The sequence below is a fragment of the Paramormyrops kingsleyae genome, chromosome 2, assembly GCF_048594095.1.
Source record: "Paramormyrops kingsleyae isolate MSU_618 chromosome 2, PKINGS_0.4, whole genome shotgun sequence".
NCBI lineage: Eukaryota > Metazoa > Chordata > Actinopteri > Osteoglossiformes > Mormyridae > Paramormyrops > Paramormyrops kingsleyae.
The window spans coordinates 41158291-41186240 of NC_132798.1; the positions used below are offsets into that span (position 1 = coordinate 41158291).

Below are 27950 nucleotides of genomic sequence, written 5' to 3' on the forward strand. Positions count from 1 at the left end.
GCATTTCTACACGTATAACACCGATTTATCACAATTGAGTATATGTTACGCGTTTTTTTTTCCACCAACTGCAACCACGAGAAGCCATTTTGTTGGTCCACACTAAGCCATTCATGCGCGTAACTTAAGGGATCATATGAAACAAAAAGAAGGGGGAGAGAAGAGAAGAGCGAAGGAATTCAGCTGGGCAGTGGAAAAACACCGCCTCTTCAACGCCCGCTGTGAACTCTATAATGCAGGCCAGCAACTTACATTAGGGATGTACTGCCTCCTGCTGTTTCACACTTAGTATTACAGTAAACTAAAGAGGATTCACAGGAAATCAGTTTTCAGTTTATGCCGATATGCACTTATATGCACTCCTCTGTCAGACAGTAGAAATAAAGATAATGGTGCTTCGAAACAAAATATGACTGATGTCCAAGCCATTTAATTCGTATGTAAATTAGACATATTTTAAATGTAATGTAATGTGCACAAAATTTCTAAAACTAAAAATGCTTCTAAGACTTCACTGCATTTATTTGATGCCTGACCCGAAGCATTATTAGCAACCCTGGGAATTTTATTTTGTATATTCATAAAATAAAATAGTGGTTAAATAAGCTTTCATACACCGCCATACTCATGATGGTCAACGGTCTACACCTGGGATCCCCAAATATTTTCCCCGAGGTCAAAAACTCTTCAGCAACACAAAACCATGAGGTCCACTGATTCCGAAAAAATCCCAGCCGTGGTCTGGATTCAGTTGTTATTAAACCGTTTCAGTAGCCTACAGATGGGGTCCGGAGTTCGTCAGTTGGTCACCACTGCTGTACACCGATGGCTGGTGTGAGTGAAAGAAATTGTTTTCATAATCGTATAGAATTTAAGTTGTGTTTTGCCATTTATATATTATTTTTCATTAAAAATTATCTGCGACGTGTTTCGTTAATCAGAAAATACGTAAAACCAGCACCAAAAAAGGTACTCACTCCGTTTTAATCGGATATATTTTCATGAACGAAACGAGATTTTATACTGGTGGCGGACACAAGATAAATGGAAGAGAATTGTTATTGTGACAATTCTCATTGGATGTGTATTCTAGATTATGAGGGTACATTTATTTATAATAAATAAATATTGTTTGCTTGTTAAAGTCATGTTTTTTCATTGCCATGGGAAACCTCGGCTTTCTAACAATTTATTATGAGAAACACATTATAAGTAGGCCTATATTACGAAATTGCGTTCACTTTTACTGCAACTTGCAAATGCTTGATAGTTCGAGTTATAATCCCAAAAAACTTGTTAACTTGTTTCGATCAGCGAACGGTCTGCGATGGTGCTCTTCTCTTCTCCCCTCCTCATCGCTCCGCTCCTCATCGCTCCCCTTCTCGTGTGGCCGGAAGCGGGATGTGATGTAAAAATCACATTGAAACGTTTTTCTTCTGTGTGCAGACTTTCCGATGCATTGTAAGGTACCGAGAAATATTAACTTTTTGATAATGATTCGACTATTTTAATTTATCTTGCCATTTGGATACGATCACGACGGACGTATACGACTGTTGGAGGTCCTGTGAGATCACGCAACAGGTAATTGATATTGTCGATGCAAAAAAAAGTTTGGAAAAGTTCGCTGAAACAGACAAAAAGTTATTCCATCGTTTCTTGTTGGCCGCTTGATCACAGTAAGGACATACATACAGATAAAACTGAATAATTACACAATCTGTACACAGCACTATAAATACATATTTACGAATACGTTTTAGGCTACTTGTATTCACAAAGTAGGAAGAAAAGAGCAGTAAACAAGTAAACGTTTATCAAACCGTGAAAATTATTGTAAGACTTCTTTGTTTAACGTACATTGGGTAAAAGGCATTATTATTATTGAATCTGGATGAATACTTTTCTACATAAGTTAACTGTAGCAACCTAGAATCAGAGTAAAACGATGGGGTGAGTGCTGCAAACTGTCCTTAGGGTATTGGGGTGGGCTCTAACTGGATTAATCTTTGTTGCACTGAGCAGAAAATTAAGAACCAGTCTTTTGATTCACAAGACCTACTGATTAACTGCATATAGATAGCCTATCCATTTTTGTTGGTGGGGGCAACTATCGAAAATGCGTTTTGTGTAATAGCGGTTTTCCGCATTTATCCACCGCTACATGTGACGGTCTCCGTTTTTTCTCGTTATCTGATAGCGATAGCCCAAGTTTTTTTTTTTTTATGTGCGCCCCCCATCTCGCGGCAGCGCGCAGCGCGCATCCGAGGCGAAACGCTTTTCTTTAAGTAAATTCCCCGTTTTGATGGTGCGGCGATGTTTCTCCATTGTGTAGCGCCGCGGTTGTGTGAAGAAAGTAAAGGGAAAAAACGGTCCTCCTCAGGCACAAATCAGGCACTGTACTTTCATTTCGTTATTAATGACTTACTTTTAAATTATTTACTTTAGATATAAGCAAAGTTATATGTGCAATTGAAGATCCTTCGTGAACAATCCACAGCCTGTCAGTACAATAGCAGGATCAAAATTAGCAATAAAAATACTGACGCAGCACCCCTCCCCCAAACTTGAACTTTTAAAAGGAAAAGAAGTCAGCCTTGAATTGATAGTCGGTTTGCACGTTACGGCAGCCCCATTACACAAATGAAATACTGCCCCAACACCAGTTGTGCTTGAGACGCCCGATCCCGGCGTTTTGGTTTTTATTGGTTTCTTAACTGACAGCTCTTGCCCGTACAAGCCATGTTCGTGCCCGATGGGGTCAGATGAAACCAAACGCCGCCAGCCCACAACTGAAGAGGCCCGTACTGCACACTTTCTAAATATAGATTCATCTCATTACCGTAGACTGCGATTTTAAGAAAACAAACCTGTAGGCCTATTACACACATTATTTTTTTCTTCTTTAATTTCCGATACGTCTGAGTGAAACGTTAATATTTTTGCATCCCGGGATGAAGTACATGATACTGCGATTTAAAAATAGAAGGCATGCGTTCTTGAAATACACATCAACTAGTGAGCTTATATAAAAAGAAAACTGAATTCTGAATCTTATGACTTTCATGCCTTGCAAAATGATACGCAGATTTATTTTAGACAACAAATATTAGCAGTACTCAGTTATATTTATTTGTTTTTGGTATCAGGTGTAGCCCTTTACCTCATAATCTGTAAAACCATTTGTGACGTTGATGGATGTTGCCCAGCAGAATCCCTTGCCACTGACAGGAAGTGAATGCATGGATGAACAGTGCGCCAACATTCAGTGGAAGGGGTTGAAATGTCTTATACGGCTTTTTCATTTATATACTCAAAGAGCAGAGACATTTGGGTGACAGTGTTGTTGCCTCGTAACTTCAGCCATGCATGGCTGTACATGGTGTTTGCATATTTTGCTCTGTTAGAATTTGACAACATGGCAGTCAGCTGATTGTAAGGTGCTTGTAGTGTGTGTGTGTGTATGTGTGTGTGTGTGTGAGCGGGTTTACCTATCCTTATGGGGACACAATGTCCCCATAACGTGATGAATATCCGTTTTTTTTCCCTTATGTTGACCGGTTTCCTGGTCCCCATAAGGAAAAACTCTATTTTATAAAAATCGGTGACTGCTATGAAAAAACTAAAAATGCAAAAACTCTTGTATTTTGTTAGGCTACTTATGGTTATGGTTAGGGCAGGGAAGGGGTTAAGGTTGTCATAGTTAGCGTTAGCATTTTTCCCATTGAAATGAGCAGTCCCCATAAGGATATGTTTACCCTACGTGTGTGTGTGTGTGTGTGTGTGTCTGTGATTTCAGAATAGGCCCTGGATATCTGCAAACTTAATCGGTTGAGTTGAAACTCAGTGGTGGGGGGGAAGAGTGAACAGTGGTCTTTATTCAAGGCTGTGATTCATTATTTCTGTATTTCTTTCCGGAAAGATATGATAAGGTGATACTTTATTGATCCCAGCCGAGAAATTCTTTTGCGTACAGAGTGAGATACATAAAGTGCACTATCATAAAAACAAAGGCAGTGTAAATGGTATTGTTCAGGAAATACAAATTAGAAAATAACTAAATGAAGTCGTTATGCCAAGCACTTATTAGGATGCATGATTATGAAGAATCTGGCTCTGCATCGTCCATGTGACCTGACTGGCTTGTTTGATACGGTTACTGTCACAAGGTGACGGCCGTCATGAATGTGTCTTCAGTTTGAGATCGGTTTTACCATTTGAACAAAGATATCTTTAAGTGTAGCTGCTGAAATTTTTATATTTTTTTGTACCTGTGATTTCATGAATGTGTTGCGTGGACGGACCTGCGGGCCTGTGTGAAGACGGCTGTGCGCAGCGACGACGCGGTCAGCCTGCTTCACATCTGCTCAGACGGCCTGCGGAGGGTCCTCCTGTCCAGGCACCTGTTATGTCTGCAAGCTGACTGGGTTTCTTGACTCGCACAGAGTCTGATATACAAAATAGGAAAACTAGCCAAATGCTTATAATTCTTTTTTTTCTTCTGCCCTGGGAGTATCGTTCCCTTAGTGCTGTAAGCAGGTTAATATCGCACAGAGTTGAAGTGTCGTGGTGTGAGTTCCCTGTGTTGATAGCCCAGATCATGGGTGAATGTGACATCACCGTGGAAACTACAGAAAGGGATTTCCTAATCTCTGTCACTCGCTAAGTTACTTGTGTGTCCCTCAGAAGTGAGATCCATTTGAAAGCTTGGCCTACAGATGCAGGCATGCTGCAGAAACATAACCATGCACCTGTCACTGCTGTGTAAACTACTTACAAAAATATACCTTCAGGCTGTAAATTTAGTAGAACATCTTGAGGTGTTCTCCCTTTAATTCCTGCCTTGACTTGTGCTTAATGATAGGCTCTTGGCCCCGTACCACAATGGAAAAATACCCTCATGCGGTGGGGGGGGGGGGGGGGGGGGGGGGTTCTGCCAAGACTTGTTTTTTTCTTTCAGTCCATATTGTGAAAATGAGGGGAATGTTTACAGATATTCCTCTTAGGGCTGGACAATAATTCGATATCAATATATATCGTGATATAATTTTTTTCAATAACGGTGATACGATTTTTAAACACATTTCCGATATTTCGATATACATATATACTGTATCATATAATATACAGTATATGAATAATCAGCCTGTTTTAGTTTAAATGGAAATATATTATTGTTAATAAGCTGAGTCTGAGAGTTTTATTTATTTGATAGTTTATTTCACATTTCTTGTTTGTAAAGGCTAAATACAAATAAAAAGTGAACCTTATTTTTTTTTGTACTGTTTTTATTTAAAAAAAAAATATATAATTTTAATAGGAGGAGCCTGGAGGTATTATAGACTTTGCAAATTCAGTTTGCAGACATCCATTGTGTGTGTCCTCGGCAGTTTTTTCCTGAGGCTTTTTAATATTGTCCATATCGATATCGGAATTATATCGTATCGACCAAAATTAAGAAATATATCGTGATATAAATTTTTGCCATATCGTCCAGTCCTAATTCCTCTTATTTTACCCGGATTCAATGGAGCATCACACATGGACTGAGGGCATGTCCTGCTGGGTGAATGTCCTGCTGGGTGAATGTCCTGCTGGGTGAATGTCCTGCTGGGTGAATGTGACGGTCTTACTGACGTATATCTTGCATATTGCAGGGTGTGAGGGGAGAATCGCATGATGAAACCTGTACTTTACTTAATGAATTAATCCATTCCATTTGCGCATCATCACGACTATAGATTAGCCGCAAGACCATATGTCTGAACAACTGTAACTCTGTTGTATAAAAAGCATGAAATTGTGGAGAGATTGAGTGTACTTGAATACAGCCAACCCATTACCAAAACACATGGGGACTCATTATTCAATATTCAATTCAATATTGAGGAGATAAATCTTTGGAATCTGGATATATAGATGTCGATGCTCATGGTTTTTGATTGCTTCCCTTGCTTGATGTCAGCAAGGCAATTTCTTCCATGAGTGCAAAGAAAGAGAGAAGGTCCATGGTTTAGCTGGATTGGGATCCCACATGATCTGTCTGTGCCGGCATCTTAATGGAAATGACAGCCGGCAGGATCTCTCAGTGGGGCTTGCAAAGACAAAAACTGCAGGGATAGATGCTGTGGATTTATCCTTTATCTTTGCTCTGAGATGCTGATGAAGATCTTAGTAGTTATTATCCAATCTATCTTTCTCACCACTTTTCCAGTATAGGGCTGCATTGAGTCCTGGCTGGGTCCCATAGGCACAGTTCAGAGGTAACCTACATTACCTAACAAACCAATTACTCATGACTTTATTCTCAGTTTCTCTGTATTGCTATTAGTTAAGTCCTGGACTCAATTAATACACATTGCTCTTAATTTAAATCGCAGTCTACATTAAGACATAATGCTTTTAGTTAAGACCTTGGTCTCCATTGACATGCAATGCTATTTGGAGCTTTTCCACTGGCACCAAGAACTGAGCCGTTCCGCAAACTGGCCATTTTCCATTGTAAAGTATGCAAGCCGGACCCACGCTGACATGGCCCTGCTTACTAGCAGAGCCCGAAAGTGTGATTAAACTGCTAGTTGTGTCACCACCACCTGATTGGTCGAAATGTAGGGAGACAGTGGTGATCTGTACATGGATTATCTGAAAGGGAAAAAGGGAATTTGTATTGATGCATTCCCAATAACTCAGAACTTGAAAATTTACAACCTCCTGATGAAAAAGTACTGTAGAACAGCTGAATGGAATGGATTCGTAATGTAAATTTATGCAAGTGAATGTCAATTCCGTTATCATTTGATTGTAACATAAGACGACGATTCTTACAGATTTCTAGCAGAAATTAGCACTTAGTAAACAACTAAACATGATGTGTATTGTATGAACAGTAGACAAGTGTCTTTTCGGTTTTACATCACTGTTGCTTTTACTGAGGCTTTACTGAGCTCAGTTTCTGTTTTCCAGTGGAAAAATGCCAAATGTTTAAGTCCTTGATCTGTTTTCAGAATGCTGCTAGTTAAGAACACACAGTACCATGGACTGAGCAAACCCGATTCTTCCTCGTTGCCCTGGAATACTTCTCTTGTAACGGTTTGCTACTGTTACATCATTGTCATCTGTCATTGGGGAGGGGAAGGACCAATTACATCATCGTTTCTCTGTTTAAGAAAGACAGTTCCGCCTGGTTTTGTAACCGATGTGCTGTTTGGTGGTTCACCTGAGGGATCGTGGCCATGTTCAGTCCTGCCTGAGAGCACATGTCATGCATCTGAAATCGCAGTTGACATTGGAGGATCCGGCTGTTTTGGGGTGGGACTGGGTTGACTGTCTGGTTGCGGTGATGCTGTCATCGTCTGAGGCTATATGTTTATGCTCAGAAGGGGATCCCCAGTGGGCGGCTCACCCATGTTGCTCCCCGCCAGTCACGCGGTGACCCCTCTGATACATGAGCAACAGCCCAGGAATCTGATCGCCGAATAGGCCTGTACCTGTGCCAAGAATCATTCGAGGCAGATGTTGCTCCGTCTTTAACCCTTGCCTCCTGCACACCCCCCCCCCCCCCACTAGTGCTGTGTCGATAAAATCGATTCTCTGATTCTCAATCGATTCTCATAACAATTCCTAAAGATCGATTTGTACGTCCAAAGATCGATTTTACCCTTTAACACTTTCTGCCCTTTTTACAGCTAAAATAGGAAAAAAAAGTCCAGACGGGCATTTCGAGGCTTAGGTGTTAAAGGGTTAATATCTTTAATCACACGCATCGTGAATTCAATGACGCGACAGTACTGTAGGTGATGTTAAAGTTCACCGGGGAAAACTTTATTAACAACATGGCGTCGGACACTAGCAATGGTTTGAAAACGCCCGTAACTTGAAAAGCTGCGGTCTGGCAGCATTTCGGATTCAGAACGGACAAACAGACAACAAAAGCAAAGCGATTTTCAAGGCATGCCAAATGGAGGTGAAGTGTTCTGGAAATACGTCCTGGATCTGTTCGGTAATTCTGCCGAACAGCATGTTAGTGAAAGCAATTGTATCAACATTCTGGGAGGGGGATTGGTCCTTACAGCCATCTTTAACTATCAATACTTCATTAATTTGTCGTTGAATGTCAATATAATACTAGTATGTTGCACAACTACACAGTCATGTAATTAAGGTAACGGTTAAAAAAAAAGTGTTTTAAAAACACTGACCCAAATCGACATCGGATCGGATCGGAACAGATTGGATCGAATCGTGATAATCGATTCTAAATCTTGAGAATCGGAATCAAATCGATTCTTGAAATTTTAATCAATACCCAGCACTACCCCCCACCCCAAATCGCTCTGTGGCCCCCACTGTAGTCCAAGACCTTAGAAGCATCACAGGCACATATGGCGCAGTGATGTGTTCAGTGCATCCCACGTGCCTCGGAATACAGGTCAAATGAGGCGACATTCCAAGCGGAGCTTCGAGGGGGGCGGGCAGGGTAACAGCCATGATGGCACTTCCGTCCATAGCTGGGGATTGTGCAATAGTGCTTTGGCGTGCCAGATAGGTGCTTGTACCTTCCTGGGCCGCACAGCCTTCCTGTCCTGCTCCTCATCCCCCGCAGGAGTGGGGGGCAAGTCCTGATAACTCCACCTGGGGGCGGCAGGGCATTGGGGGTGTACTCCATAGTGCTAGGGGCATCTGATGGTGCTTAGAAAATATGCTGTTTTGAGAGTTAATGTTTATGAAGCATTCAGCCAGGGGGTGTTGATAAGTAGCACTCAAGCTGGACAAAAAGTGTCTTTGCGTAATGCTCTCTCTCTCTCTCTCTCTCTCTCTCTCTCTCTCTCTGTCTGACTTTCAGCTCTGACTTGTTAAGAGTGAAATAATTAAGCTGGTCTGGGATCAGTCGTGAAGGGCATGGAGTGTGGACATCTCCCACCCATCCCCCCATCCTTTAATGCCAGGTGTTTTCCTGTGGGCGCTCTTTTATGGCCAGCACCTGCCCACCAGTAGGCTCTGAGTGACCCCCCTCCCCCACTTATGGTGGTCCCTGATGGCTGATGCCCATCGCTCCGCGTGCCCCAGCTGCAGCCTCCAGCTGGGCACTTGGAGGGGTGGGGGTGGCAAAGGTCCAATCTCCAGAGAGGAAGCCAGGGGGAGAGCAAGTACAAGGGGAACTGGCGGGAGGGGAGAGAGAGGATTGGGAGGGGAGAGAGGGGATTGGGAGGGGGGGAGAGGGGATTGGGAGGGGTATAGCAAGAGCCTGGAAGATTATAGAGTGACAGGGGCAAAAGCAGACTTGGCTCAGACAAAAATTATCACTGACGATGGGGCCTGGATTTGGAAAGGTTCAGTTCTGCCCTGTGCTGGGTAGAGACAGCCATGCTGCTGTGAGTGGCCAGTGTTCCCTGTCTGCGTGAAGCACTAATCACAGTTAACCCGGATGAAAACCACGTCAGAAATGTGCCTCGGTTACAGTAGGAAAGTGAGACGCTTTTCACACTGAAAATTTGTTTTTATTCAACCTCAGTCTTGATGTTTTTTTTTTGTTTATTCAGATACTTTATCAATGTCAAGCAGCCAATGGAGACTCCCCTTAAAGGGCCAGTACAGGGACTATTTTTTAAATTTTAAATGATTGAGCTGAATGCTAATTGTATTCCCTGGCCTTCAGACATACATACGGATTTAACACCAGTCCACAACCACTGCAGATACATGGGTATGTGAGCCAGTAATTGAAAAACAAATTGATGGATCTTTTTCAGATTTTGCAGAGGCATTGGGTGGGTGAGATATGGAGGAACTGGGTCACTCTGACTTAAATATCAGTGAAATCATTCAAAAATTCAAAATGATCAACATTAATGGCATGTTACACAGTATGAATGGTGCATATTTGTGCAAAAAGAAACTAATTTACTGGTCACTTTAGCTCTTCCGTTATATATACTGTAAATATGAACATTAATTTTTTTGTTCCCTTTTTGACATCCGTCCCATATATATTGTACGATCGACCCTTATTGAAAAATGAAACGCTAAAGCACAGTTTAGTATCATTACAATAGTTCAGCTGTAGCTCTACAGACAGAGCTTTACAAGCAAGAGCTTGGGGGCTCAAAGTCCCCATAAATCGTACCCGTTCCCTCTATGGCAGGTCTGTTTGGATAAAAATGTCAGTTAACTATAAATGAGCTACATGTACATTGTGTGCACAAAAAAAAAACGTCCATGGCCACAGGTTCCTCCAAGGATGTCAGCATTAATTAACTGAGCAACTTTCCCACCGTTTCTTTATGTGACTAGTCATGACAGGTCAATGTATTCAATATATGGTGCCTGTCTATTTTGCAAATTTTAATTATTTTCATTTAATAGCGTTATGTACTGTAATGCATACAGGCAGATAATGTGTTAGCAATATTTTGATCATTTCTGAAGGTCAAACCACAACACAGTTCAGATTGTTTCCCTCACCTGCAGTTTGCTATAGTTCTTGCTTTTATGTCAAAGAATATTTTGGTCATAGTGCAAAAGAGAAGTAAATAGAATAAAATTCATCAAACATGTAGAAAAAAATTAAATAATATGTCGTATTTTCAAACACGGACATTAAAACATACACCTACTGTAACCTAATCGGTAGGGAAAGATTCTGCAAATTGTCATATAAGTGGATGGTGTAATAAATGAATAAGTATATTTTCAGGCCTACATATCTGAACAAGGACTCACAGCATTCAGGTAAAAACACATTCATTAACCTTTGTATTTTCAGGTGATCCATCCTGTACTCTTAGAAATTATTCAAGTTGTTGAGTGTGGGAAGAGCACGGCTTAGATGGCCAGACCAAATGACAGGGCTGGTCCCTGGAATACAATGTTGCTGTTTTGTGGCAACATCACATCTAGTTACTAATTAAAAAAATCTTCCATTCTCTCTGTGGTGCGTGCAGAGATGTAGTCTCTGTCCACAGCTGTCCACAGACGCCCCCTGGCCACCATGCTGCTGTTCCTGTTGCTGGTCTTCCGCGGTGACGCACATGCTCAGATAGACCCAGGTAGAGACTCCGTCATACCCAGGATGGCTGTGCTTCCACAACCCCCATGTCCTCTGATGTCCTTCTGACCCCTACTCTGCAGCGCACTGCCGCTACCCGCTCGGCATGGAGGATGGACGGATCAAGGATGATGACATCACTGCCTCCAGCCAATGGTATGATACCACTGGCCCCCAGTACGCCAGGTAGGTGCCAAAGCGCACACTTTTAGTACACGCTTGACCCCATGCAATTTAATACTCGATATAAAAAACTAATTGTCACAGCGATGTCGGGAATTCTTCTCTGTTTTACAGTGAAGAGCTCATGTTTCTGTTTTATTGACCATGTAGTTTTAATGAGGATAAATTCAGGATTTTCAACAAAAAAGGAACTATAAAAGGTGTATAGATGGTGAGAAATCCAGTGCCCCCCTCCCCCAACTTCCTGCTAGGATGAACCGTGAGGAAGGGGATGGTGCTTGGTGTCCGGCCGGGCCCCTAGCGCCCTCCGATGTCCAGTTCCTGCAGCTGGATCTACAGCAGCTCACCTTCCTCACCATCGTGGGCACCCAGGGCCGGCACGCTCGGGGCACAGGCAACGAATTCGCCAGGATGTACCGCCTTGACTACAGCCGAGACGGCCTGGTCTGGATGTCCTGGAAGAATCGCCTTGGCAACAAGGTGAGACCCTTCATCCCCGTCTCAAGCTATGTCCACACTGCTACGTTTTCATTTGAAAACAAAGTTTGAAATGAAAACGATCTCTATCCACAGAGGCATTTTCACATAATTTATGAAAGTATTTCTATCCCCACTGAAACCAGCAAAAACATTTATGACGTATCTATTTGCCTGCTCTGGGCATGCACGCATCACTACAGTGACCAGTAAATTAGTTTCTTTTTGCACAAATATGCACCAGTCATACTGTGTAACATGCTATTTTTGTTGATCATTTTGAATTTTTGAATTATTTCACTGATATTTAAGTCAGAGTGACCCAGCTCCTCCATATCTGCCATGCTGGAATACTGTAGGGTGACCAGCTGACCAATCAGACAATGAGAGGGTGTAGCTAGCAGTCTGCATTTTTAAAAGTCTCAGTTTTCACTCATCCATTTTGCAATGCTAAAACAAAATTTTCGGACCTAAAACTGCTGTGCTAGCATTTACAAAAGTCTTTGTTTCTCCATGCTACTCTGGGGATAGCATGGAGAGCATGGGGAAAGGCGAAAGCGGAGACCAGTGTCTGTATTTTTAAACAAAAACATAGCAGCAGAGGGGTGAACTGTCAGCATCTACAAGGGTTTCTGTATTTTAATTGTATCATAGCATTCAATTCAGTAATGGTTAATTTTCCAGGTGATTTATAAATCCACATGATGTTTATTTCTATCAAAATGCTGAATTTAGTAAATATATTTCACTCACTGCTTGGTTATAACCTGCACACTCGATGGTCCTTGTAAGGGCCTGGTTAGACAATGCTGGTTCGGGCAGTTTTATAACTCATGAAATTGACTTTGCGTGATAAAATGTCAAAAAACTTGCCAGGCACCTGGATTTAGTTATGCCAGAATTAACTTTTTTTTTTTTATTTATTGTATAAAGCTACAGTAGACATAGCTGGTGTAGACATTACAAGCTGGGCTCACTATATGGGAAATTACGAAGCCAGTGGGCTGTGGGCATCCTGTAAGCAGAGTTAGTAACATGGACGTTAAGGTGTGATTTGAACTCAGCTGCTTAATTTCTCACTTGGATTGAGGTTGTTGTATGAATTAGTCTCTATTTCATAACTTTGCAAAAAAAAATTAAGAAAAGTTCTGTTAAAAGGGCAAGAAGGGAAAAAAAGTGATGTTATTGTTAGGGCTGGAGTCTGAGGGTCATGTGATGGACTAAAGAGAGGTCAACCTTGAGTCAAACGTTTGCTTCTAATTACATTCATTTATTATTTATTAAATGTCAAAAATAAAATACTATCGATTATTTACTTTGTCGGTTCTTTACTTTGACATAAACAGTAACAGGGACTGCATTGCAGGGGAGGAGAGGAATTAAACAGGGACTGAAGAGGAGGGAGTCCAGCAGAGAGGAGTCTTCCTGATACACATACAGTGCTCACAGAGAGGCCTGGAATGATTACTTAATTTGACAATGTTACTTAATTTGATAATGTTGCAAATTTATTGGTTTCATAACAAAAGTCCACTGACAAGCAATGTATAAAATATCTGTAAATTTTCTTAAAGTGTCATAATTTTCTTGACTGACTCATTCAGTTCTGTTCTTGCCATTTTGCTTTTAACTGCAATTGTAGTCATTGGCTCCCAAAGAGATACTAAACACAAATGTCTGCTGTTTTATGTTACTGCAGAGGTGTTACTAATTAAAAAGCTCCCAGTGAGACTGCTTGTCAATTAGCATTTTAACTAAGAACAGCTCTGTTAGGAGTATCATTTTGGTTCAGTTTATTACTACTTGAAATGAATCTTTTACTTTTACTTAAAACTATTGGTTGTTTCTAAAGTGATATATATATATTTGCAAACGAATAAAGTAATGATATTTATTATGAAACCAATAAATTTGCCATATTTTTCCTGAAATGAGTCTTATAAGACTCCCTGAGGGCACTGCATATTTATGAGAGCAAGAGAGCTGTAGCTATAAAGATCAAGTGGTTTTCCTACACAAACAGAATGAATCTTGATAAGGAATTTTAAGAGTGAGTTATGCTATTCCAACAAATTCTGAGAGATGCTAGGAGATACGCTATCTGTGAGTGTGGAGAAACAGCCCCGGATTCTGCATGACGAGGCGAAGGTACATGGGCTTCCTGTCTCCCACAGATAATGGACGCCAACGATAACGCGTACGCCTCCGTCATCAAAGACCTACACCCTCCCATCATCACCCGCTACCTCCGCCTCATCCCCGTCACCCGGGTGTCCGCCACCGTCTGCATGCGGGTCGAGCTGTATGGCTGTCCCTGGCACGGTAAGAAGAGCCCAAGCACACTTTCCCGGGAACCTTACACCTTATATTTATTACACCAAGGCAACCTAGATGGTCTCATAACATTATTATTAACATTGATATTAAATGGGGCAATTTTTAGACATGGGGAATTTAACACATTGAGCTGCGTGTCAAACTAGGAGCCCCAACGGTCTGATATGGACAGTTATTTAGGACACTTGTGACTAATTTCAGTTGCCTAAGCAAACTGCATAACCTTCACTAAAACCCCCTCTTGGCTTTGCACAAAGTGTAGGTCTATTCAGACAGGAAAATGAAGTAAATAAGTCACACAACCAGCAAACACAACTAGTCCTTCTGAGCTCAAAACATAAATTCATAACATAAACATACACAAAATCCACCCTGCCGGTGACTGATGTCAGGTAATATGTATCTTGTGTTATGTTGACCATTTTGCATTTTTGAATAGTTTGCAGTTTCAGTTTCACTGACATTTAAGTCAGAATGCCCTCTAGTGGTAAGAAGCACATTGTGAAACTGTAATTTTGGACAGAATCGTCTGCTAAAGAAATAAATGTGTATATGTGAGGCTGCTTTGAAGACCTTATTGAATATCAATATTAATATTACTGGTAGCAATAGACTGGATTTTTTTTTTTCATCCATTGCTATTTTGGTAGGAGCAGAGTTCTCCTGGATCTTACAGAAATAAAACATTGACAGTGATATTTGTCCTGCTATGTTGTAATATTGAATTATGAGTGCATGTATGGTTGCTATATTTCTTAGCTATTGATGTATAGATACATTTGTAAAAGCGACATCTGATTCTTCTTTCCCTGCTTCACTGTCCCCTGGTGCTGAAGATGGATTAATGTCCTACAGCTCTCCTGAGGGACAGGTGATGGCGTCACCTGGCTACCCTGTCACCTATCTTAATGACTCCACATATGATGGCTACCAAAAGCGGCGGTAGGCTCTCCCACAGGATATATTTTTACAACAGCTTAAACAAAATGACCAACTTCATTGCTGAAATTTCCTGGTTGAGTGATGTTTTATTGTACGTGCAGTGACCTAATTCTCTTACAGCAATCACTTTGTGAGCTACATCACATTCCAAGCTAGGCAGAGTGGGCCAATCACATTCCAAGCTAGGCAGAGTGGGCCAATCACATTGTGAGCTAGGCAGAGTGGGCCAATCACATTGTGAGCTAGGCAAAGTGGGCCAATCACACTGTGAGCTACGTAGAGTGGGCTAATCACATTGTGAGCTAAGGCAGAATGGGCCAGTCACATTGTGGGCTAATTACCCTCCATACTTTCGTGGGATGTTTCATTCATATGATTACATGGGTTAACTACATGTGCTAATATTGTTAAATGGTTACAATACGCACTTAATCAGCCTCTCAGACACACATGCTCTCTGATAAGAGACTCCTCAGTTTTAAACAGATGCTAAAGTGCAACTGTAAATCTGCAGGATACTGTCTGAGGGCTTAGGTCAGCTGACGGACGGCGTCATCGGGCAGGATGACTTCTCCCTAACCCGGCAGTATCACGTGTGGCCGGGGTATGACTACGTGGGCTGGAGGAACGAGAGCCTTGGGCCCGGGTTTGTGGAGATGGAGTTCGTTTTTGACAGGCCCCGTAATTTCACCTCCATGAAGGTACCCACCCGTGTGTGAGGGGGAAAGGGGTGTGTGTGTTTCGGGAGGTGAAGGGGGTGTGACCGTCTCGGGGTGACTGGCAGGTTTTGTGGATGCACTGTAGTTACCATCATATGCGTCTGAAAATAGTGTTTTTTTTAGTTAATTTCAAAGCAGTGCTTATAACCAGTTTTCACTGATTCTAAACCACTTATCAATGACAAAAATGCAAAGGTGACAGGACTGTTGGTAGATAACTGATGCTATAAGATGTAATGTAGCTTAACTCAGACTTGTAAAATGTCACCAGCATCCTGGGCATCGCACATTCAGCTCTTTTATTCCATGCGGAGTTAACCCAAAGCCTGGCCCCCCCTTGCCCCTGCCAGGTGCACTGCAACAACATGTTCTCCCGGGGGGTGAAGATCTTCTCGGCAGTGTCCTGCGTCTTTAAGCCGCGGCTGGTGGTCGACTGGGAGCTGCAGGAGGTGGAGTTCCGCACTGTGTTGGACGACCGCAACCCCAGCGCTCGCTACGTGACCGTGCCGCTTGGCCGGCGGGCCGGAAAGGCCCTCCGCTGCCGCTTCTCCTTCGCCGACACCTGGATGATGTTCAGTGAGATCTCCTTCCAAGCAGGTGAGCAGCTGGACATTTGCTCCTTCCCTTGGGGTTGTGGCTGGAGGGCGGGTCTTTAATCTGGATGGTTCTGATTCAGATTCTGTATTTAAAAGGGGGTGGGGTTTGCGTGTGGAACGTCTGATTCCTGAGCTCTGTGATTAATCTGTGGTCCTGCTGCTGCCTTAGCAGACACAGTGATCCCCACACGACTGCCACTGGAGACGAGCAGCTCCATCACCACGGTGGAGAGCTCCACCCCCACTCACAGGACAGGTGAATGTATCACTCTTCTTAGAAAGACAAGTGACGAGGAAGCTTCCTATTAAACTCCACAACCTACCCTGACTGCCCCATTCATTAATTTTAAAATGTGTGTGCAGTGACCACTCCCCCCAGCAAGGACTCCCCCGAATATGGGAACACCTCCATCCTGATTGGCTGCCTGGTGACTATCATCCTCCTGCTGCTGGTGATCATCTTCCTCATCTTGTGGTGCCAGTATGTCTGCAAGGTTCTAGAGAAGGTAAGGAGGTGTGGCAGGGAGGAGCAGAGCGGAGGGGAACCCAGGAAACACAAGGCTGATGCCACGCCGGACATCCCCGAGCTCACGGCTGTCTGCCCTACACCAGGCTCCCCGGCGCATCCTGGAAGAGGAAGTCACGGTGCGGCTCTCCTCGAGCAGTGACACCATCGTCCTGAACACGCCCCCGGTGCCGCCCCGGGTCTCTCAGATGGACCCTCCCTATGAGAGGGTCTTCCTACTGGACCCCCAGTACCAGGACCCCTCAGTACTGAGAAGCAAGCTGCCTGAGTTGCCTCAGAGTGCTGAGGCCTCCGGTATGTGTGCTGCTCATGGATCCTATCTGTAGACCACTTCTGTGGAGCTGAGATCCCCTTCCTGTTAACGCAGAGCCCACTTCCTCGACGTAGATCACGAGACTGTGACCTGGTCTGAGAGCCTAGTTCCTTAGTCACATGTCCACATACCTCAACCTCGCGGCGCACTTTACTTCCTGTTTCTCCTGCTATGCACTTCCTGTTTCTTCTCCCTTTCTGCCCTTCAGCCTGTGCTCTCAGTAACCCTCTCTATGAAATATTCCTGCCCTCTCATGGTGCGATGGACGCCCTCTCGCACGGTAAGAGTGGAAAGAAGGAGGTGGTAAGAAAGGTGAAGAAACGTGACCTGAAGGTGACCGCTTTAAAACGCCACATCCATGCAAGACAGCTCCTCTCTCGTTCTCCTCAGTTTGGTAATTAGCTGGAGAAGCGAGGCTTTGACATCCACAATGTACAGGATAGCTACGCCTTCAGCCCATGGCTGCTTTGATTGACACCCAGTAGAGTAAAATAAATGGGTGAACCTGTCATTGACTGGCAGTACTGTAGATAATAATTGCTTATGCTCTGGCTTTTGAACCCTTGTGTCTCCCAACACCACCTATCAATAGAACATCACGGACATTGAGATTTGGAGACATGCAGATTTTACAGAGTACATGCATATGGCCGGCCAAGGCCCCAAAAGCCCCCCCACCCCCGTCATGTGTGTCTGCCCCTCTCTATGTGACTGACTGTGCTCTCTGCCCTTGCTGTCAGGGTGTGGTGGCGGCTATGCGGAGCCTGACGTCACCCAGTGCACCCCGCACCAGAGCTTCCAGAGCGCGGTGCCACACTACGCCGAGATGGACATCGTGAGCCTGCAGGGCGTGACAGGCAGCAACATGTACGCCGCGCCGGCACTCACCATCGACTCGCTCACCCGCAAGGACATCTCGGTGGCCGAGTTCCCGCGCCAGCGGCTGCTCTTCCGAGAGAAGCTGGGGGAGGGCCAGTTTGGGGAGGTGAGGCCCCCCTGTTTGCGATCAGAGTCCTCTTTACCTGCAGTGAAGAGCAGCCCAAAGCCTTAAAGAACAAAGTGTCTGCTGACAGGCTGAAGCTGCGCAGATCCTCACAGGAAAAGTGTATCTGTCCATCTGTCCATTTCATGATACACTCTTTCCGTTCGGTTTTTCTAGTATTTTTAATTCCACATTACACATAGTGGGTGGGGGATTCAAACCTACAACCCTGCAGGTATGAGATGATATGAGATGTCAGTGACTATTGTTATTATTGCTATTACATTATTGTTACTATTAAGGGCGGAGCACTGGCTCGGGGGGGTGGGGGTGGGGGGGGGGGGGTGGGGGTGGGGGGGGGGGGGTACCCTGTCACCCTGTCACCCTCTGCTTCCACTTTGTGACTCTACTGGATAAGTGCTTGATGAATGGACGGATGGATGTATTCTTCTATTAGAGGGCAGTCATACCTTCTTCCACAGATCCTCATGTCTCATCCTATGCTCCATGCTATTTCCTTCAGCTCCTAATTCCCAAGTCTCTCCTCTCTCTGCAGGTTCACCTGTGTGAGGCAGAGGGGCTCTCCGAGTTCCTGGGGGAGGGAGCCCCCCTTCTGGACCAGGATGCGAGATCGGTGCTTGTGGCTGTCAAGCAGCTCCGACCGGACGCCACCAGCAACGCAAGGTGCTCATCGTCATTCCTCTTATTCCTCTGGCTGTAATTTAAATGACTTCACAGATACCTAGGGGTGTTTGCACATGTGGAGGGACTTGAGCATCACAGAATCCTTCAGCCCTTGTACAGTGTGTGCATGCGCAGCCCAGTGGCAGGGCGCTGTAACTACAGCAGGCACCTGCCTGATTGGAGACTCTGTGTCAGCCAGCAGGCTGCCTTCTGACTGGACAAGAATGTCTGCTGACATCTCAACCAAAAATGAAGGATTACTTCACTTCTTTTACCATGACAATAAAACCATAATTATTTTTTTTATTAACTGATTAGATACAATTTTCTAAACCCCCTCAAACATTATCTTGTTTATTTCAAAATAAAAATATTAATTCCCAAGTATAAAAATTAAAATAAAATGTGTATTTTACTAATTTAACAACTTCATTGTGGCAAGGTGTTAAATAAGCAAAAAGTGATTAAAAAGCATAGTAAACACTGCCCAGTAGATCTGTTAGCCGTAGGGTTAGTTAAAGGGTCACCTTTGCTTGCTGTGCAGGCAGTTGTCACCCAGGTGATTTTGGATGCTGTTAAATTCTATCTCTTTGCACCCTATCAGGTGACTGTATGAGTTTCACATTGTATTCCCGTATCAGAATCTCAATCAGCTGTATTGGCCAAGTATGTTCACGCATACAAGGAATTTGTCTCCGGTTTGTCATCGTAGAAAAAAGAAAAAAAAACAACTATCAAATACAGTATGTACAGAAATGACTTAAGCCAGAAGGACATTATACATAGCTGCATAGTGCAAGATGCTGGTTGCTATATATACAGACATGGACAAACTTGTTGGTAACCCTTCTACAAAAAACAAATTCACACAACTATCTCTGAAATAACTTGAAACTGAAAAGTTTAATGGCATCCCTTATTGTTTATTCCAGATTAAACACAAATCAGGCTGATTGATTGAATATCTCATATAATTAAACAAATGAAAATGGCACTGACAAAAATGATGGTACCCTTAATTTAATATTTTGTAGCACCACCTTTTGCAGCAATCACTGCCAGCCAGTGATCTCTGTACTTCACAGTGAGACGTCTGCATTTGCAAACAGGTAGTTTGGCCCAGTCTTCTGTCTCAGGTTTGAAGGGTGGCCCTGGGCAGTATGTTTTGCTCCAGGATGCCTTGAGACGTCACTGTGCCCTGCACAGATTCAAGGTTCCCTGTGCCAGATGCAGCAAAGCAGCCCCAAACAAACCCGAGCCTCTCCATGTCTCACAGTAGGTATGGGGTTCTTTTCTTTTAAAGCTTCATTTTTCCTTCTGTAAACATAGAGCCAAAAAAGGTCCATTTTTGTCTTATCAGTCCAAAGGATATTCTCACAGAAACTTTGGGGCTTGTCAAGATGCATTTAAACAAGTTCCACGCTGTCTTTTTATGTTTTTCTATCAATAGTGGAGCCGTCCTGGGTCTCCTACCATGGAGCCTATTATTGTTCAAAATGCGATGGATGGTGTGATCAGAAAGTGATGTACCTTGACCTCGGAGCGCAGCTTGAATGGTTTCCTTGGCTCTTTTCCTACCATCCACACTATCTATCTGATCAGCCTGGGGTTGCATTTCTTCTTGTGTCCACATCCTGGGAGATTGGCTACAGTTCCATGAACCTTATACCTTTTATAATATTGGCAACTGTGGTCACAGGATAATGAAGCTGCTTGGAGATGCTCTTATAGCCTTTACCTTTAACATTGTTATCTATAATAATCTTTCTGAGCTCATTAGACAGCTCTCTCCTATGCTTTCTCTGGTCCATGTTCAGTGTAGTGCACACAATGAAATCAAACAACTCAGTAGCACGTTCTTTCCTTTTAAAGAGCCTGAATGCCTGATGAAAAGCTTGAAGGCACTTGTAATACTAATTAAGGTTAAACACTCAGTTTGAAACATGACTATAATGCAAGGATAGTTTCTTTAGGGGTACCAACAAATCTGTCCATACTATTTTAGCATATCTTTGTAAAAAACAACAACAAATCATTTCTTTTCAATATTTTATTGGCTTACTCAAATGCTAAAGGCATGCAGGTATACATTAGACAATTGCTTGTAATTGAATAACTTTCCAGGAGAAATGAAGCACTGCATCAATGAGCTGTAAAGGCATCAACAAATTTGTCCACGTCTGTACATGAGGTACTGTGATGCTTGGTGATAGCAGATATTGCACAAGTATTGTCCTTGACACTTAAGTGTTCAACCGAGTAACGGCCTACGGACAGAAACCGTCCACGTGTCCGGCTGTTTTGGCGTACAGTGCTCTGTAGTACCTGCCAGGGCCGGGGAACGTGAACAGGTTGTGACCAGGGTGTGAGGGGGTCTGCAGTGATACTGCCTGCCCATTTCCTGATTCTGGACATAAATGAAGGGCAGGTCAGTACCAATGAATTTTCCTGCAGTCCTGACTGTCCGTTGTAGTCTCTTCCTGTCCTGTTTGGTGGCAGAACCAAAGCAGACAGTGATGGATGTGCAGAGAACTGACTGGATTATTGCGGAGTAGAACTGAATTAGCAGCTCCTGAGGCAGGTTGAACTTCCTCAGCTGGGGCAGGAGATACATCCTCTGCTGGGCCTTTTTGGCAGCTGTGTCTATGTTTGCCGTCCACTTTAGGTCCTGAAGATTTCCACAATAGACACAGTGTTGTTGGGTAGGGTGAGAGGGGGCAGTAGGGGGGGGCACCTCCAGAAGTCTACTGTCATCTCCACCGTTTTTAACGTGTTCATCTCCAAGTTGTTCTGACTGCACCAGAGGGCCATTTGTTCAGCCTCCTGTCTGTATGCAGAATGCAAGCCAATGACCGTCAAACTTCAGGAGCTTAACTGATGAGTCATTTGTGTAGAGAGAGAAGAGCAGAGGGGAGAAAACACACCTGGGGGTGGCGCCAGTGCTGATTTTTTCCCAGCCTCACCTGCTGCTTCCTGTCTGTCAGAAAGTGATAGATGGGGGCTGGTACAGTGAACTGGGTGAGTTTGGAGTGGAGGACTTCTGGGACGATGAGGTTAAATGCCAAGCAAATGTCCACAAACAGGACTCTAGCATATGTCCTTGGAGTCAAGGTGTTGCAGGATATAGTGCAGTTCCAAGTTGACTGCATCGTCTGCTGACCTATTTGCCCAGTATGCAAACTCCAGGAGATCTAGCAGGGAGCCTGTGATGTCCTTCGGGTAGGTCAACACCAGTCTCTCAAGGGATTTCATGACCACAGATGTCATGGCAACAGGCCTGTAGTTGTTTAACCCTGTGATAGAGGGTTTCTTTGGGACTGGGATGATTGTGGAGTGCTTGAAGCAGGAGGGGACGTCGCACAGCTCCAAGGATCTGTTGAAGATCTGTGTGAAAAAGTACCTGTGGAGGATGCGGGCAAGAAAGGAGATTGGCGAAGTGAAAGTATAATTTTTTTTTATTCCGTAGAAAAAAAATGAAATATTCATCTGCAGGCCAGATTTAATAATAATTTATACACATGTTGCGGGCCGGTTCTGTGACGCCTCTTATAGATGGTACACGAGCCGATGAAATCCCTCATTCTTCACTGCGGAAAATGGCTGCTCTTTCAATGCAATCCTTTCCAACATTTTCCAGCTGTGTCTATAGCTTTGAATACTGACAAGGTTTAAATACAGGCCAAGATTCACACATCGGTCCAATGCCAATATCTTGATTTTTTAACAAATATTGGTTTAACCATTATCCCGTGCATCTCTAGACTGTTTTTGTAACGTCACGTCATTGGCAACATTAGCTAAATCCCAGCATGTATGTAGCTTTGTTTGTGACTGTGCGTGTGGCCCATGATGGCCTGGCTTGTAGGGTGTCCCCTGCCTGGTGTCCTGTGATTACAGGGACAGGCTCTAGCCTTACCGCAGCCAGATAAGGGCTTGTGAAAAACAGATGGATAGATCAATTCCAGCAGTACCTGCAGTTTTCAAGAATGGGAGACCAAAGACTCCCAGCCCCAAAGTGAAGTGGGCCTCGGATCTGCTGGACGGAGGTGAGCAGGAAGTGCAAACATCCCACCTCTGACCTCTGTGTCCCCAGGAATGACTTCCTGAAGGAGATAAAGATCATGTCACGCCTCAACGACCCGAACATCATCCAGCTGCTGTGTGTGTGCGTGCGATCGGACCCACTCTGCATGGTCACCGAGTACATGGAGAACGGCGACCTCAACATGTTCCTGTCGCAGCGGGAGATCGAGAGCACGCTGACTAACGCCAACAACATCCCGTCTGTGAGGTGAGCTGGCATCGCTGCAGCCCTCTACCCAAAGTTCTCATTGGGCAGAACCCAGATTTCCCAATGTTGCTCATCCAATCATCAGCTTGTTGTCATTTGTCTGCCGGCCAGTTAGTCAATCAGTAGCCTCCTTTTTTCTAACTCCTTGTCTTTCCTGTGGTAGCTGAATGGCTCCCACCAGCTTTTTTCCCTTCATGTTCTTATTACTTCCTGTCTGTTTTTGGCTGTTAGCCCATTAGCCTTTGACACTGTTCATGTCTCAGCTTCTTGGGACTCTTTCATCTGACTGTCATTCTCTATTCATCTTGAGCTCATAGAAGCAAAACAAACACAGCAAAGTAGAAAAACAAACTTGTAAGCGAAAGAGAAAGTGGCAGGAAGTGATTGAGGAAGTGATTCCCAGCAAAAGGAAATCTTGGTTTTCTTGTGTTGTGTTGCGAGCTGCCCTTTGTGGCTCAGCTGCTGAGTCTCACTATGTCTGTCTGCCTGCCCCCACCCCAGCATGTCAGATCTGCTGCACATGTCAGTCCAGATCTCATCAGGAATGCGCTACCTGGCGTCGCTGAACTTCGTGCACCGGGACCTGGCTACACGCAACTGCCTGCTGGACCGGCGTCTCACCATCAAGATCGCCGACTTCGGCATGAGCCGCAATCTGTACAGCAGTGACTACTACCGCATCCAGGGCCGTGCCGTGCTGCCCATCCGCTGGATGGCCTGGGAGAGCATCCTGCTGGTGCGTGTGGGCATGTGTGTGTGTGTCTGTCTGTGTGTGTATGGGAGGGGTCCTGTTTTCTTGGGACAAAAGTTTGCAAAATAAAAATGCACAGCAGTCCCAGGACTGTGTGTGTGTATATGCACATACAGCACTGTGCAAAATTCTTAGGCAGCCAAAGGAAATGTTTATCTGGATAAGTAAGTGTATATTTGCTCAGAACAAAAACACTATTTATCATTAGAGCTAGATGCAATTAAGAGTAACACCATAAAAACTAACAAGAATATCTTCTGGTTTCCCAAAAGTCACTGGTATCTAGTGGGATGGCTAGAAGCACATTTGGACACTGGGTCAGTTCCCAAACCTCTCCTCAGGGGCACCTCAGACATTCCTTGTTTTTGTTAAGTTTCACCACCGGCTCACTTAATTCATTTAATTAGTCGACAAGGTATCGATTAGCAAAACATGGTATGCTTGTAGTCGAGTCAAAAAATACATGTATGCATTGGCAGGTTGCTGCAAATACTGGGGTCACTTTAGGAGAGGCTCTGAAATGGTTAATCTGACACACTTTGACAGACATAAAATCAAAGTTTTACACCAACCAAGATAATTTAAACATCATTTTCTTTGACTGCCTAAGATTTTTGCACAGTACTGTATGCTAACCAATATTACTTTTATGCTGATTTGTATAAGTGTTATGTTTGTCTTATTGAGTCTTTGGGAATAATTTAACAAAATAGATGAAATAGAGAAAGCAAGCAGTTGATTTTTTTTTTTGAAAATGCCATTAAATGGTGCTGCCCCCTACAGGGGAAGTTCACCACTGCAAGCGACGTGTGGGCTTTCGGTGTGACGCTCTGGGAGATCTTCACCCTGTGCAAGGAGCAGCCCTACAGTCTGTTGTCGGACGAGCAGGTCATTGAGAACACTGGAGAGTTCTTCAGGAACCAGGGGAGGCAGGTGTGTGACCTACTGGGCAAAAAATCATACATTCAGCTTTGGATCAGAACCATTTCAGTATTAATATTTATGTTAAAAAAGCACACTATCAGTATTCTCTGCTGGAGAGGCTTCCTGTCCAGGGTCACACCTGCATTGTGTCCTGTGCTGCTTGGGAATCCTGATGAATGGATGGATGGATTGGTGGATAGATAGATGGATGTTTTTTTACCTGAATTTGTTGTTTTAAGCTATCCTGCTGTTTTAGTTGGATAAGTTGATAATCCCACAACGTGATGGAGGTTGACACATGAATGAAGACCTGATCTCCTCCGCAGATCTTCCTGTCAGCTCCGCCCCTGTGCCCCCCCTTCCTGTTCGAGCTGATGATGCGTTGCTGGAGTCGCGACATCGGCGACCGGCCCGGCTTTGAGCACCTGCATCAGGCCCTGCGCCTGCACACCAGCCCGTGAAGCCGCACCCTGCACCCCCCCTTGAGAAGCCAAGTGATGCTTAAAGTGAGAGGAGAGGCCCCATGAGCTGTGACTGGACACAGAGACTTCCTGACAGAAGGAAATTTCACATCTACAGGTTCAAACTTATTCACAAATCTGTGGACACTAGAGGAAATCCTCTGTAGCTTTCTCTTAGTTTAATGTAAATCACTCCTGTCCGCCTCAAAGGTTTGTGTTTTTTGTTAGATTGGCACCCATAAGAGTGTTATCTCTTCTAGACTAAAGACTAGGTCTTAAAATCAGCGACTGGACGTCTGTGTTGTAGGTCCTGTTGTTGTGTGTTTTTTAAGCACTGCTGTTACGACTGTGTTCCTTATTAATCCCCACACTGGATTTACAGCTACTATAATGATTGTGTGTTTGTTTGTGGTTGTTTTTCCTTCTGGACATGAATGTTAAACAGGTCAGTGTGGATATGGCCAGATTTGACATTTTTTGAGGTCTGGCTGTAGCAGAACTACTGTCATAAATAGATACACGATCCTTTCAGGAGAGAGGGTTGAAGAGCCACAACAGACTGATAATGTCACGTCCTCCACCCCCCCGGCCCACACAACTCAGGCACAGACTGCAGTCAGCCTCAATACCCCCCCCCCTCACTACCCATAAGTCTTAGCACAAAGCAGGATGCTGCTTCTCCATGTCTTACCATAGAATTAACCACATTTTCCCATGTCACACACATGCCTAGAGACGGGCTACTGCCAGCAGAATCTTCTCCACACTTGAACATGGAAGATGGCTGGAGCTGGAATGTGACACATCGTGTCCGGCTGACTGTCGTGGTCTGGGCCGCAGGACATGACCGCCCCTGTTTCCACGTGTGTCTGGCAGGCGGCGGGTGGCGCTTAGCGCTGTGGGTGGATGTGGCCCACGCTGTACCCTGCGGCCTACTGCCCCTCACATGGAGAGGACCGTTAATTCCATTGGCTGTAGGATCCAGTGATGCACAGTGGGTGGGCTCAGAATAGAACAAGTTCCCCTTTGTCAGCAAGACAACTCGAAATTTCCATTGCATCTGATTGTGTGTGTGGGATGTATGGTGTTTCACCTATAAGGGGGAATCCATTCCTAAAGAGTCCTTACATATGGCATATGCCCATAAAGGGGAAGCATTGTAGCAAATACAGAATTCAGAACATCTTCTCTTCAATTGTTGACCTGCCCCCTAGAACTTCCTGTATTTCACCAAGCTTTGGACAAAGCACCACTGAGACGGACACAATGATTGTGTGAACATTCAATGAATTATTGGGCTGTGGATTAGGTTATGTCACTTTTTTGTAACTGTTTGTACTATGTACATTGTAACCTTTGTTAGTTTTGTCTTGACTGTGTTTTTTTGTTACTGTTATAAGGTACATGTGGGAGAAGCACACAAGGCTGCTGGGAGATGTCAGGACAGGAGGCTGTCTGTAACTGTCTGGATGTTGCACGTGGCTGCTGCAGGCTTAGAGTGAGGGGCTGAATTTAAGGCCCTGTCGTGCAATACAAACTAAGCCTGGCAGGGATGGCGGGGGGACATCTCCCATAAGCCTTTGCTGAAGTGAGCCTGTGGTTTAACATTTGTCACTGAGTGTGTGTATCAGCATTTTTATAGAGTATCGTCAAATGCTTTTATATTTCTTTCTTATCAGTGCTAAGCAGGTGGTGATCTCTGCAGTGGGTTTGGGAATCGCGATAGGTTAATATAGATGCTTTCCTATCTCTCTCATTTCAGTTTTTACATGCATCTGATATGTACATAGTATAATCAGAGTAGATTTGTACAGTAATATATTGGGAGTTTAGGAGAACATTCTTTCATTATGACATTCTGTTCTGTGTTTTTTTCTTATAAGAAAACCAAACAATAAAAATCCAAACACTATCAGTAATGGTAGCACATGCATCCACTGTTTCACAGAGAGACCACATTAAATTTTTGCTAATGAAAAGCCTTGAGTGGCCAGGATTTGTCTGTTAGGTTGGATGCATGTGTAATTTCTGCAGATAGATGTAAAATGAGCCACAGAAGATTGTGATTAAGATCATTTGGGACCTCAGAGTCAACTTTTATGGTTTTTCATTCCATAAAATAACATTAAGTGTTAACACTGTAAATCATACATTTTTCTGTTATGAAAGCAATTTTGTCTTTTAGCGGTCAGGATCTTTCTAAACACTGAAAGGAAAATTATGTTTTGGTGAATAGCTAGAGGACTGAGAGCCTGCGCAGCAAGTCTGCAGAAGGGTTGATAAAAAGTCAAGTTTAAGTGAAACTGCTCTACATTTTTAAAGAATTTTAAAAAGAGCACCTCACATAAAAGACTAAACAACACCAATAATGTGTGGTATCTGCTGACAATTCAGTCTTGCCTGTACCCTCCATCTCCCATAAAGCCTTTATTTTGGAAGGGTCACTGTGATCCTCGAGCCTCTCACAGGAAACTGTGAGGGAGGGGGCACCGTGGGGGCCAGCAGGGGTCAGTGTAAGAAACCCTTCATTAGCCTGACTGGATGCTATAATGCTCACTTGTGACCACAGTATTGTTACACTGCGTACTTTTAGGGAATGAATGCGGTTTTTCCTTCATAAATTAAATTTTTTATTTTACTGTTCAAATACTCTAAACAGTAGATTTTTGTACCCTACACACTTTGTTTTATCAGTCACAAATAAAAATTGTTTTAGATTA

General features: G+C 43.8%; 1 protein-coding gene across 4 annotated transcripts; it reads left to right on the plus strand.

Moving 5' to 3' along the window:
• The first annotated feature begins 740 nt into the window (after positions 1 to 740).
• ddr2l (discoidin domain receptor family, member 2, like) lies at positions 741 to 27950 on the plus strand. Of its 4 annotated transcripts, none has more exons than XM_023832247.2 (18): positions 741 to 834; positions 10941 to 11045; positions 11128 to 11230; positions 11479 to 11707; positions 13879 to 14026; positions 14878 to 14983; positions 15498 to 15684; positions 16053 to 16299; positions 16468 to 16554; positions 16662 to 16804; positions 16911 to 17118; positions 17346 to 17531; positions 17878 to 18122; positions 18676 to 18803; positions 22897 to 23094; positions 23596 to 23830; positions 24629 to 24778; positions 25096 to 27950. In XM_023832247.2, the coding sequence occupies exons 2-18, from the start codon at positions 10988 to 10990 to the stop codon at positions 25228 to 25230; spliced, it is 2793 nt and encodes a 930-aa protein (XP_023688015.1). In that variant the 5' UTR covers positions 741 to 834; positions 10941 to 10987; the 3' UTR covers positions 25231 to 27950. The 4 variants fall into 4 exon arrangements, with proteins under 4 accessions (XP_023688015.1, XP_023688014.1, XP_023688016.1 ...); XM_023832246.2 differs by lacking the exon at positions 741 to 834 and adding an exon at positions 1383 to 1584; XM_023832248.2 differs by lacking the exon at positions 741 to 834 and adding an exon at positions 1383 to 1584 and having other exon boundaries at positions 16471 to 16554.